General features: G+C 43.7%; 1 protein-coding gene across 4 annotated transcripts; it reads left to right on the top strand.

The window, feature by feature from the left end:
* Nucleotides 1–3,392: 3,392 nt before the first annotated feature.
* On the top strand, nt 3,393–11,407 carry TNFRSF18 (TNF receptor superfamily member 18). Of its 4 annotated transcripts, none has more exons than XR_010073519.1 (7): nt 3,393–3,682; nt 5,931–6,065; nt 6,587–6,674; nt 7,175–7,263; nt 7,775–7,915; nt 8,530–8,759; nt 10,442–11,407. XR_010073519.1 is itself a non-coding variant. In XM_063354069.1 (7 exons), the coding sequence occupies exons 1-7, from the start codon at nt 3,508–3,510 to the stop codon at nt 10,452–10,454; spliced, it is 849 nt and encodes a 282-aa protein (XP_063210139.1). In that variant the 5' UTR covers nt 3,393–3,507; the 3' UTR covers nt 10,455–11,407. The 4 variants fall into 4 exon arrangements, 3 of the variants coding, with proteins under 3 accessions (XP_063210139.1, XP_063210138.1, XP_063210141.1); XM_063354069.1 differs by having other exon boundaries at nt 8,552–8,759; XM_063354068.1 differs by having other exon boundaries at nt 8,552–11,407.
* Nucleotides 11,408–12,308: the final 901 nt, after the last annotated feature.

Raw genomic sequence — 12,308 nt, 5'->3', positions numbered from 1 at the left:
ACATTGAAAAAAAATAGAGGGTAATAAATTATTAATTCCTATTCTGACAAACACCAGGTATGAGATATCGCATACGCTAACTGCCTGTCTGCAACCAGGCCTGGGGGTCCCTTGCATACCAACTGCCAGTTGTCTTGGTAGGGCCTTTGGAGATCCCTTCTCTATTGCTGTGTTTATGACACTGAGCAAATGTCTGATTAACGTTCATGTTTGGTATTTAGGCAGTGCTATTTAGTAATGTTCATCTCTGAGCATCAAGGGCATGGCCAGTTCCTCTACTGTCCTACTACACTGTCCTTGTCCCTTCTGGTAGACGTGGTCTAGTCTATTGCTACAGTTAGACTTCTTCTAAAGATGAAGAAAGTAAGGTATCAGGAGACTTAAGTGTGGTGCCTAATCAGAGACCTGGTCTTTTACCATTCAAGTCTTTCTGTTCGTTATAAAATTACTCATCCCAGCTATTGCTGGAAGTAGCAATTCTTCCCGTTGGTTATTCAGCAGCATTAGTTATTGGTGACTGGCATGCCAGGTTTCCTGGGGTATGGCCTTGAGGTGTAATTTCCAGAAAGTGAGGCTGAATGACTCTCAGCTCTGCAGGACCCCAGCTTTGGCATCAGAACAGCTGTCAGCGTCCCCAAAGGGTTTGTCTTCTCCACGTCAGTACTGGCAGTGGGACTGCACCCAGCATCCACGTGCGCTTAACAAAGCCTTGGGGAGTTTCTGGGGAGCATGAGCTGCACCTCTGGGTGAGTCTCTCAGCAACGCACAGAGCTGATCCCATTTCTTCCTATTCCTGGGTTACATTTTTCTCTGCACACTTCATGAAGATTTGTCAGTGTGCTCCTGAGACCATTTGTGACGTCCCACAATTTGTGTCAGTGTTGCCAGCTACTGTAAGAGGGTTTGCAGCCCTTTTATATTTGCAGGGAGCCTACACACTGTCTTTTAATGAAACTGGAAGCACCTGACCTCAAAGGCAGGTGCTGCTGGGACAATGAAGAAATCTTGATTTCAAGTAATTTGGCTTTCCTTCATGGGTCTTTTGTTCTTGCTTTCTTCATGCGGTTGAGACTAAATACCTCTTTCACAGACTCTGAGAAAGACTTGCAGAGCCAGGGGAAGTGGTGGGCTGAATGGAAAGGTGTATCCCCTCCTGTCCACAATCACTTTATGCACGCGTTGAGAAGCTTCTAAAAGTGGTTGATGCCACATTTCCCCACTGTCCCAGCCTGTGCTGGGGAAGGGACAAAGGGTTGGAGAAGGTGTAAGGGAGAGCTTGGCGTGCACGCCATTTACAAGAGCAGGAGCAGCACTTGTTACCTGGGCAGATGTGGGGTGCTCTGCCCCCAGGAATTCTGGCTGCAGCCACAGTAAGGTGGTGGGGCTGAGTGTGCTCCAGGTATTCCTTGCCCTATTATGTGAGGAGGGGTATTTTCAAATGGTATTGCAGCCAGCATGCCCTGGCGTGAATCTTAACATAAGGATCTTGAAACAAGTTCTCCTTATTGTTGGCCTATTCTTATAAGAGCTAGGAATAATAAAAATATCCTCTGAGTTGGTCAGGGCTTGTGTGCAATTCAGAAATGGTCATAACTGATGGGTCTGCAGAGTGTGGTGCTGTAGTGTTTTGCAATTAGTGCTTTGCCTAATAACTTGTCTTCATTGTATGACTTCTGAAGAAGGTGAGACAAAGTTCTGTATGCACCGTGTTTTGTGTACAGGGCCAGCACCCTGACCAGTACCTGTAAAGCTTCCCTGTGTTGCCCAGGTGTTGTGGTTGTGCTGTTTGGAGGAGCCGGTGAAAGGAATCCTGGTGTGGGGGACTGAACCCAAGAACCGTGGTGTCCAGGGCGCTCGGAGGCCGGCTGGGCAGCAGCAGGCAGTGTGTGTTTCCAGTATAGCGTGAGTGGTACAAGCTGTGACGAGTGTGAGGAGCTGTGCTGTGTGGGAAGAGGAGGGGATCTCCTGTGTGGCAGAAGTACAGAGTAGGAGGCTTTTAGTTTCTGAAAATTAGCAGTTGGCCTTCTAGGCCATTATGTGGGAAAAAGTGACGGCAGAGATCTGTGTCTCTTGCCTGCTTGCAGCTAGTTTGGATGTCATCTTTTGATAGAAGGGTTTTACCTAGCACATTTAAGAGTACACGCTGCTTTGCAGCATACATTTTTAAAACTAGAAGGGTCTGTTGCATACCAAACCTATCCAATTGTTTCCAACCCACAATAGGAACACAGCGAGATTCCTGAATAGACCAAAGGCTAAGTGAAGGGTGTGTTGACTAACCTACTGTTTGCGATCCATAGATGAATCTTCAGGAAGAAAGCATAGAACACACTGAAGGAAGAGTGTTGGTGTCTGTGTGGGAAGTTAATTGAGACTTCATTGGCTGTGTGTTAAGCTAAGGAGAATTAACAGGGCAGGTGTCAAATTCTGTAGGCATAACATTTTCTACAGGCGCTCATCTCTCTTCGTGGGTCTGACTCTCCCTTGCCTTGACCTATTTGTCATCACATACAGTGTGGAAAAGAATCCGTTAAAAGCTGCTTCTGCATCAGAATTCATCTGTTCAGTTGAGAATGAGGTTGGACTTAAAATACTACCCTCGCTGTGCACGCATAAGAGCAACCACAAGCTAGAGGAATAGAAGCAAACCCTGGGGTGCAGTGGAGACAGAAGGTGTGGGGGGGGAAGGAAGAAAGCTGTCTACACCTAAAGCAGAGATGGAAGTCTGCATATGCATTTGTATAAGGCGAGATATTTTGGAATTGAAACCCATCAGCTGGTGATGATTATAGGCAACATCTCTGTGCCTATTTACAATTTTACTGAGTCTTTTGTTACCTAAATCCCAGGGATCTGGGGCTCAGAGGAGCTGTACGTGCCCCTGAAGACCCCATCGCAGCCATTTTCAGTTTTGGTACCAGGGCTGATTTTGCAGCCTGTGGGGATGACGGTATTCTTTCTCTTGGTTTCATGGTATCCATATGGAGTTACATCAGCTCTGGAAAGTAATTCAAGAGTTCTCCTGATCCAGAGTGAAAGAAGTTGAAAACAATTAACAGAATGAGAATCAGAAAATCTGAGTGGATGGATGGACTTACTATACATTGCAATCTGATAGTTAAATCCTTGAAGGTTTCTAACTTTATTAGGAACTCAAGTCAGAATGAAATAGTCTGAGAGCGCTGAAGTTCACACACTAATATGCATTAATTTTCAATTGTATATCAACTTGCAAAATCCTTTGAAAATCAAATTACGTGATGCTACATCTTGCTCCTAACCTGCTGCACTCTTAATGGAGTCACTGGTGCATGGTTGCTTAGCTCTACTTTTTTAAGAATTTGATGACGTAAAATAAAATCTTTTCCCCGCCCCTTAAGAAACAGGAAGAGTGCAGCCACAAAAAGCACAGTGCCTTCCCACGGTGTCAGGGGAACGAGAGCTTTTGCAGAAAAGTCCTGATACAAGCCCACCCTAGGTGTGCTTTGGGGTTGTATAGCTCAAGACATGACTGGCCTGGCAAGCGAAGTCGGTCACCTCAAGATTCGAGCGTGCTTGCTGCTGCTGGCGTGCCTATGGCAATGGACACAGCAAACTCTGGCAACACCGTGCCAGGATGGTGAACTGAGAATAATCGGTAAAGATGAAAAGAAATGCTGCCCCAAATGCAGCTCAGACGCAGGTAAAGGAATGATGTGTCTGTCTTCTTTCCGTTTGTCAGTATTGTTTTATGTCAACCAGGGTAGTCGAGTGTGGGGAACAGACATGTGGGTATGTAAATGTATCTTGATTAACTGTATATGCAAAACAAAGTGGCAAGGGCTTCCCTCCTGCCCCCCAAACTCATAATGGGCCTTAGCTATAAACTTCAGAGTGGACTCATGTTTCAGATTTGTTATGTGCTTTTACTTGTTATTCTGTAGTGGGAAAGGGAAAGGAAGTTTCTGTGGGCTGGTCTTCCTCACAAGGAAAGAAAGCGTTCACTTAACACCGATTCTGAGCCCTTGCTCCATTCTGACGTGGTTTTAGAGTTTGTCTGTGCCATTCAGACTACAGAGGGAATACCGGGAGTGATGCTCCCTGTAAGGCTGTCCTTTGCAATTTGCAGTCCTAAAGAGTAGGAAACATTCCACTTCAATCCCTCCGTTCCACTGTCCTGTGCTTGTCCCAGAAGTGAAGGCACAGACAATGTCTCGGGTGGTCATTGGTTTCAACAGCCTGTTCTAACCCGTATCCTTGCCTGATCTTAGGGTGGTGGTGAGATGGTAATGGCTTCTCACTTGCCTGTAACTTTAAGTCAAATTAAGACACTAGAGGTGGAACAGACTAGCTGCAGGACTTGCTGGGTGATGTTTCTGTGCCTGTTAGGCTGAAGGACGGAACAGGTGGTTCCAATGGCCTCTTCCGTGGTCGCAGGAGCAATCATACTATTCTTCCTAATCTAGTGTCGTCCGTAACGGTAGCCAGAGATGAACAGCAGGGAACATGCAGCTGTTTGTATGACCTTATAGTAAGGAATGCACCTTCCTTTTCTGCTTATCCTGAAACAGGGTTGCTGGAAGCCTTGTCTAGCTAGCATGGTAGGGCTGGTGTCCTGCAGGTTAGCCACAGGACTAGCTGAGAAGTTACATCTTTCATTGGTGCCTCCATAGGAGTCAGCCTCCTATTAGTAGCTTGAATATATCTGCTTGAATATATCTGAATTCCCTGTGGAAGGAGCGGACACTTGAGATTTGCGGGAATGAGCAATAAATAGGTGAAGAGCTATAGAGTCCTCGGGAGTGTGGAGACCCCAGGGTATAACCCTTCCCACTGAGATAAAGTGGGATGAGCATGAGGTAGGAGAGTCATCGCTCGGTGGGATCACCTACAGAATCACCCACTAGTAATGGGCAGAAAGAAGCACCCCCAGGCTGGTTCCTTTTTGCTGAACTTCACTAAGTTTTGACAGACTTCACTAAGCTTTGGAGGAGGCCAGTGGGCTGAGGAGGATGTGGGGAGTTTCCTGGGGGCCCTGTACGTTCCATGAGCAACATCAGGAAATAATGTTTTCTTGATCTTTGCTACTCACTGTGGGGTTTTAAGCACGCTATTGAACTACCCAGCATTTCCCTCTATATTTTTTTTCCTTTAAGTTGTACAGCTTCCTGGTTGAACAGCACTTTTCTTTTAACTGGTCTCCAAGTGCCGGAAGGACTGCTTGATACTGTTTACTGATGGGATCAGTATGTGTGATAAATCCTTTGCTTTCGTGAACTCAGGAGTGTCTCAGAATTAGAGATGGTATATTTTGAGTGAAAGCAAAGTTCACAACAGAACTCCTCTAGAAACACAAGGACAGAGGGTAGGAAGGGTGCTGGTTTTATGGCGTGGATTTAGACTTAGTTCTGCCAACAGAGTGTAGGAAGCAGCAGCTGTTGGGAAAAGCATGAAAAAGGAGCTCTAGCTTCACTGGCCAAGGATCTTTTGGGCATCCCTCCTCTAACATGTGCCTAACTGAGAAGAGCTCTGGCACTGTCTGGAGAGCTGACTGGATGGCTAGTTAATGCGTAGTGCTTCTCTGGGGCACTGGCAGTGCCCTCCTCACCCCACAGTGTCTAAACCTGCACAAACCTGCTAATGTAAACCAGCAAATCTGCTACCTTACTTCTGTCTGCCGTGACCTAATGCTGGTTTTCCAGGTAAGAGAGAAGGGTTACAGTGGTAAGTCGTGCAGTCCTCAGATAGCCACGGGGTAAAAAGCTGAGTGATGTGAATTTGAGTACTCTAGACTTTACCCAGTATGTATGGGAGTGACATCTTTGTTATCCATTTTTTCTGCCACAGCACAGTAAGGAACTATTTCACCTCTGTCAGCCGGTAAGACTAATAGTTAAGTTAATTTCTGGCCTCTATGACAAAGGCAAACCTAACTTTTTTCTTCTTGACAGGAGACAACAGCACGTGTCAAAATGTTGAGGACCCTGACTGCAAATGTCGTCAGGGATACAGCTGTAGTGATAGCGAATGTCTCTACTGTGAAAAACTGCCTGAGTGTGCAGAAGGCGAGGAGCTGGTTAAGCTTGGTAACTAAAGAAACACAAATGACTCTAAAAGGCCGAGTTCAATATAAGTGGGTAGTGGAGCAGCAGTTTCCTTCACTTATTACAACCTGCTTTTGGGAAGGCTTGTGATGCAGACAGAAATGTCATTTGTCCTGTGACCTCTGTGACTAAAACCCTTGCTTCCCTGTTTTATGAGTCTTCCCTTCCTAAATTTGCGGCTTTCACTTTCATGCTCAGACTTTCAGTATTACTGTTTTTCCAAGCTGCTAGAACTGTCAGCAGAAGAGTGTTTTATTCTGTGTTGCCTCTTAACTTTACACCCTCTGCTGTCAGCTCAGACTATTCTGTACCTCTTCTGTAAGGGGTCCACCCATACATTTCCCAAAACACAAAGGTGGCAAGAATTGCTTACGTGTTTCTCTAGGGAGGTGATTCATAATGATGAAAGAGCGTAGAGGGAATGCATTGTGCTCTATTTTGTTATATTCCCATCTTCCAGTAAATCACTGACCACTAATAATTCATGTTCTTTTTTCTTGTAGGAATTTTAGACTTCATATTCAAATGTAAACCGTGCGAGATTGGAACCTATTCTAATGTTAAGAATGGCTGGTGCCGTAATTGGACTGAGTATGTATTTATTGATACTTTCCTTCTTTGGAAAAATGCGTGATAAAATTCTCAAATGATTAATACTTAAATTAGAAAATAAAATTGGGTTAAAGATGAGATCACCGATAAGATTAAATGATGAATTTTTTAAATTCAGCAATAGGATATTTCACTCTCCTTTGGCTTTATAAATAGTCAGTCTCAAAGCAGAACTTAAGACAAACTGCTGTGTATTCAACTTGCTTCCAAGTCAAGCTTAAGCTGATGCAAAATTATTCCAAAAGTGGACAGTACTTGAAACAAGAGACTCAAAAAAATGTGCGCATAAATAATTGTGATGTAGTGTTAACTTGTTGGGGAACAGCCATAATTTTACCTGCACTGCTATAAAAAGGAAAAAAAGGAAACAAGTAGTGGAAAGAGTGGAGAGAAGGAAGAAAGGGAGCCAAGAGAAAGACTGGAGAGGAATGAAGGGAAAGGCAGGGATGTTCTAAATGTGATTCTTATTCTTCTTTTAGTTGTGAAAGTTCGGGGTTTCTAACAATCAAGCAAGGCAACAGTACACATAATGCAGTATGTGGTTTCCCTTCTAAAGATGTGGAGCAAGGTACCTTCTCACAATGATTTGTTTCTTTGAGCCTATAACTTTCCTCTGCGCTTCCTTAGTTGGTGATTTGCTGCATAATTATCATCCAGAGTTTGCTGTCATGAAAATTTGCTTTGACAATTACTGTTGTATTTCTTGTGATATTAATATAAGTAGATTTGTTGACCCGGGCAAAGGTTCCACCATTAAAGCGCTGTCAGTAATAAAAGTAGAGAAAACCCAACAATTGTCCTTAAATAGAGTACGCTTATTTGGCAAATTGTCAGAGTCTTCCGTTGAACTGCTCTTGCTGTTTTGCTAGATTTTCTTAGGGAGACAATAGCTTAGTTAGTTATCCAGTTCCTTTACAAGTATTGGTTGAGTCCACAACACCCGGGACTGAAATCTCATGTTTTATTGTGGATCAAATTAGATACGAATAAGTGGGTACAGGCTTTGCAGATACTGAGTATTTTAACAATCGTCTGGGCACATGATTGCTTAATCTTTATTAAAATATTTTTAATTGCAGTTCCTGTTGCGAAAGATTCTCTATATACCACCATCCTGGCCATCCTTACTGCAGTGGCTGTATTTGTTCTCATCTTGCTGACTTTCTTCTTGCATTTCTGCATATGGTCTCTGAAGAAGGAAAAATATCACACGGCTGATGGTAAGTGCACCTTTGTGAACTTCTATAGAATCATAGAATCGTCGAGGTTGGAAGGGACCTTTCAGATCATCGAGTCCAACCATCAACTCAGCACTGCCCAAACCATCACTAAACCATATCCCTCAGCACCACATCTGCCCATCTTTTAAATACCCCCAGGGGTGGCGACTCAACCGCTGCCCTGGGCAGCCTGTTCCAACGTTTGACAACCCTTTCGGTGAAGAAAGGTAGAGAGCGATAAGGTCTCCCCTCAGCATCCTCTTCTCCAGGCTGAACAACCCCAGCTCCTTCAGCCACTCCTCACAGGACTTTGTCCTCTAGACATCTCACCACCTTTGTTGCCCTTCTCTGGACTTGCTCCAGAATCTTTCAGTGGAGAACAATGTCTCTGTTGATCCAGTCAGAATGGAATAAATTAAGTTGAATAAATAGAGTAAATACGGATTTACTCGGCAATTTTGGGCGGGTTACTTAGTTTGATTAAGATGCAGTGCATCACCTGTCTCTCTGCCCTTTCCTCAGCGAGAGGCTGTGTTGGTAAAGGTCACGGGCAGCAGACTGACATGTGTGAAGACCTCTTGTATGTGCAGTGCTTTTGCTTATTCTCACCGCAGATCTGGAACATAACTTCCCTAGGCTGCCGGGGGCTCCACAACTGTCACACCATAGAGAAGAGACTTACAGCTGCCAGTTTCCAGAAGAAGAACATGGAGACAAAACACCAGAAGAAAAGCCTTGCTTTTTCCACCCTCAGAGTCCATAATGAAAACAGCTCAATTGCAATATGCTGTGAGAATGGGAAGCCGAGCTCAGCTTTTCAAGGAAAAAAGAAGGGAGGGGCTGGGTGCGTAAAGCATCGTTATATAGATAGCAGCAAGGAATGGCTTTGGAGGGAGTTTCGCTTTGTTTCTTCTCAACAAACCTAGCGTTTAGAAACAGAAAAACTGCTAAGTCAAGCTGACATTCTGTTCAGCTGCATTGCATTATTGCAAGTTTCCTGGGTTGTTGGGTTGGGGCTTTTGTTTTCACTGATGCTCTCTTCAACAGTGTTTGGGACCAAGGACCCTTCTTGTCATTATTCCGCTTTGCATCTTCTGCACATGTCTCTGTGATGCTCCCACAGATTGATACGCACGTAGAAGGCTGGCGTCCCGCTGCAGGAAATACAGTAGTTCCTACAGGGCACTCTCACAGCTTTCGCAGGCTCTCTGTATTTCCAAGATGTGTCCTGATGCTCATATTAAGGGAATAAGGCATTGTGCCTAGCAACCCTATCTACTACTCTTCCCTGAGCAGACGGTGCCTTTCACTCATGCCAAATGGCTCTCTTTGCTGTGCAGCAGAAGGCCATCACTCTTCACCCATGAAATCCTCTCTCCAGTCTCGACAGAAGGTGTTGGTTTGGCCAGTCTCGGTTCACAGAAGTGCCAGGGTGAGACTGCCATGGCCGCATCACTTGTGCTTGCAGAGGTTTTCGTATGCAAGTTCTGTGATCCCCTCGTCCCCTCCAGGGAAGTTAAGGGGAGAAGGGAGTAACGTTTATCCTCCTCCTCTTCTATAACTCGGCAATCCTGGGTACTTGAAATACTGACTTACAAAAGGAAGACTTCTAACGCACTCAAATGAGAATCACACTGTTTAGAGAATGACATTTGGTTTAATGCTCTCGTCTAACCTAGTTTATAGAGGGGGAAAAGACAGTGGAAAACAGAGAAAAGCCCAGCATTTGTTCTTCATGCTTTTTTCCCTCACCCCAGAACAAAAAGAACCAGAGCATCTGCTGGTGTGTACCAGCATAGCTCCAGTGACTTCATCATCACTGGAAGATGTTTTCCCTTACTGAAATTCTACCATGGAGGATTTTCGTTAATGTTGATTTAGTGGTCCTCCAGTTTCAGAGCTCTAACGTGGCTAGAATTAATTCTTTTGCCCCAATTTAAAGGGGCAGGGTTTCAGCTAGAGTTGGTTGCTTTCTGTGAATTGACGCCGATTTCAAATAATCTCGCCTGTGGCTTCAACTAGTTAAAACTCAACGTGTCTTTTTTTATATAATTATTTTTGTGTTCTGTGACTGCAGTAATAGCTTCAAAGCTCTGAATGCTTTCTGGTTTGTCCTTCTGGTGAAAGCTGCTTAGAGTAGACTCTTTTATGACCGAATCAGCTCTGGCCAAAAATGGGTTTTGACTCGGCCTTCACATGAAATGTTATAAATATCTGACAGTACAGCCATTACATCAGCTTCCTCATGATTTCTTAGAGATAACCTAAACTGTACAGGGCTTCTAAATTAAATCCTAACAGAATAATGAAATTTCTGTTAATCACCTTACTAAATGCTCAGAGGGGATTATTCCAAGTCTGAATGACATGCTGTTTTAAGTAGGGCTCTGTGAAATTACAGTAGCTGCAGAGCAGAAGTTATTGCCTCCACAGACGTGTGTTGCGAAAGCACTTGAACAGAGAATCCTCGGAAGTGGGACAGGTTATTCCCTTGGTAAGCAAGTCACATATCCTCTCTGCTCCCAGACAGGCTTGGTGAGACTGGACGACGACCTACCCGTTAGACTTCCATTGAGGTGACTCCATGACCTCCCTAGGGAATCCAGTGCTGTGACTGATTTCAAATCAGAGGAGAAGAGATAATTTGTTGGTTAAAATATACATTATCCATTATGATGGATCTATCCTTGTTTTCTCTAGACTCTTATCCTGCTTCACAGGCTGTGGTTTCTAGTACTCTTAGTCTCTCTAAGCTCTCTCCAGATGGTCTTTCTCAAAGCCTTCTCTGGAGGAGGTCTTGGCAAGCTTGAGTAAAGCCGAAGGATCAATTTTGTGATTCATGGACATGGTTTTATTGCTGAACATTTCTTCAGTGATTATGTCAAGAGGAGTTATCCTGTCTTTTTTGCTTTGTGCCTTTTTTTATTTTTGTGCATTATAGAATCTTGTAACTGGGTGAAGTAATTGTAAGGAAAAATGAAGTGCAAGGGGTTATCCTTATTCACTATAATGTATTCCTCCATAGTCCCAGTTTCAATCTTCAAGCTTCTCTGTTATTGTGTTTCCTGCAAGAGACATCCCTATACCTTCTTTGATCCTCTTATTGTTAATTCTTGTGTTACTGATATAATTTTTCGCATAGGTATCCCTATGTGAAATTCACTTACAGAGTGAGTTTTCCTCCATTGCTTTGAGTAATGTGCAGATTTTTAATGGAGGTGAACTGGAGGTTCAGCCAAGGAAAGGTGAAAGCATTGGATTGGATTAAAAAGGATCACTTTTTTAAAGTGTAAGACTGTCACTGTCTTGTAAGGAGTTTCTCTGTGGGATTTAATATACTCAGAAGTCTAAACACTGGCTAGTAAAGACACTGCTCCTTCTATGTTGGCCATGTGTAGTCCCGGCTCTGTATTGACCCTTCTCGTTTTTTTAGTTTTCAACAAGATTTCTGACTGTAACCTTTTGTAAAGGTAAAATAAACTTGAAAATTGAGTTAAGTGCCTATGTGATATAATTAAGCAAATTGGAAAGGAAGGGGTTTATTTTTTAGGTTGTCCCAGTGTTCTTAGTTTTACTTTCGCCGTTCACTTCCCCTCTCTTCCAGAACTCTGGCTATTTCAGCAACATACCCCCAACCAAATTCTTCTGTCACTGAATTTTAGATCGCTGCACTTTCACTTTTTTTCCCTTTTTAAGCAAGTTGCTAAATGTTTCCTGGCTAAACCGGCTCTTAAGCTACCCACTACCAAAACGGCAGGAAACTCTGGCTGATGTTTTTTTCCGTTCCTGACGATGGCAGAGAAGCAGCAACATGTTGGGCAAAAAAAAAAATAAAATAATTCAACAGAGCTTATGATTTGAGGAATGAAAGATTCGAGTGTCTAGTGGAGTGTCTTGCGCCTCTGGCAACGTGTGGCAAATCTTGGTGAGGCGTACAAGGTTTTCTGGGCGGTGGGTGTTGAATAGCCGACGCTACTGCCAGTTAATACTGAAACAGGATGAGCAGAGCCGTATTATTCATTGGAAATTTGCACAGTGGCCTTTGGGTTTCTATATGCCTACCTTGAAGAACAGTTCCACTTCCTGCTTACCTAACCACCTGACTTTACGGCTGCTTCTTGATGGGAAAAGCAACCAATTTCCTGACTTCTTAAAGCTCCAATTTAGAGGGAAAAACCCAACGTGTGAATCATTTAAGCCTCGGAGAATTTCAGTAAAAGAGCTGTTCTTTGCATCAAAGGAAATGAAAGCCATTGGCTCAGAACAGTGAGCTTGTAAGAAAACACTGTATATGAGTTTCCAGTCAGAAAGAACAATAGCTGTGTTTTATCAGTGTGCAATTACTGCAATATTTGAATCAGATTATGGCTGAATTTTCAGCTCAAATCCCAGA

This window comes from Chroicocephalus ridibundus, chromosome 16 (assembly GCF_963924245.1).
Source record: "Chroicocephalus ridibundus chromosome 16, bChrRid1.1, whole genome shotgun sequence".
Lineage (NCBI taxonomy): Eukaryota > Metazoa > Chordata > Aves > Charadriiformes > Laridae > Chroicocephalus > Chroicocephalus ridibundus.
Note: the sequence above shows the minus strand (reverse complement) of the source record. Positions and strands in the feature narration are given on the sequence as shown.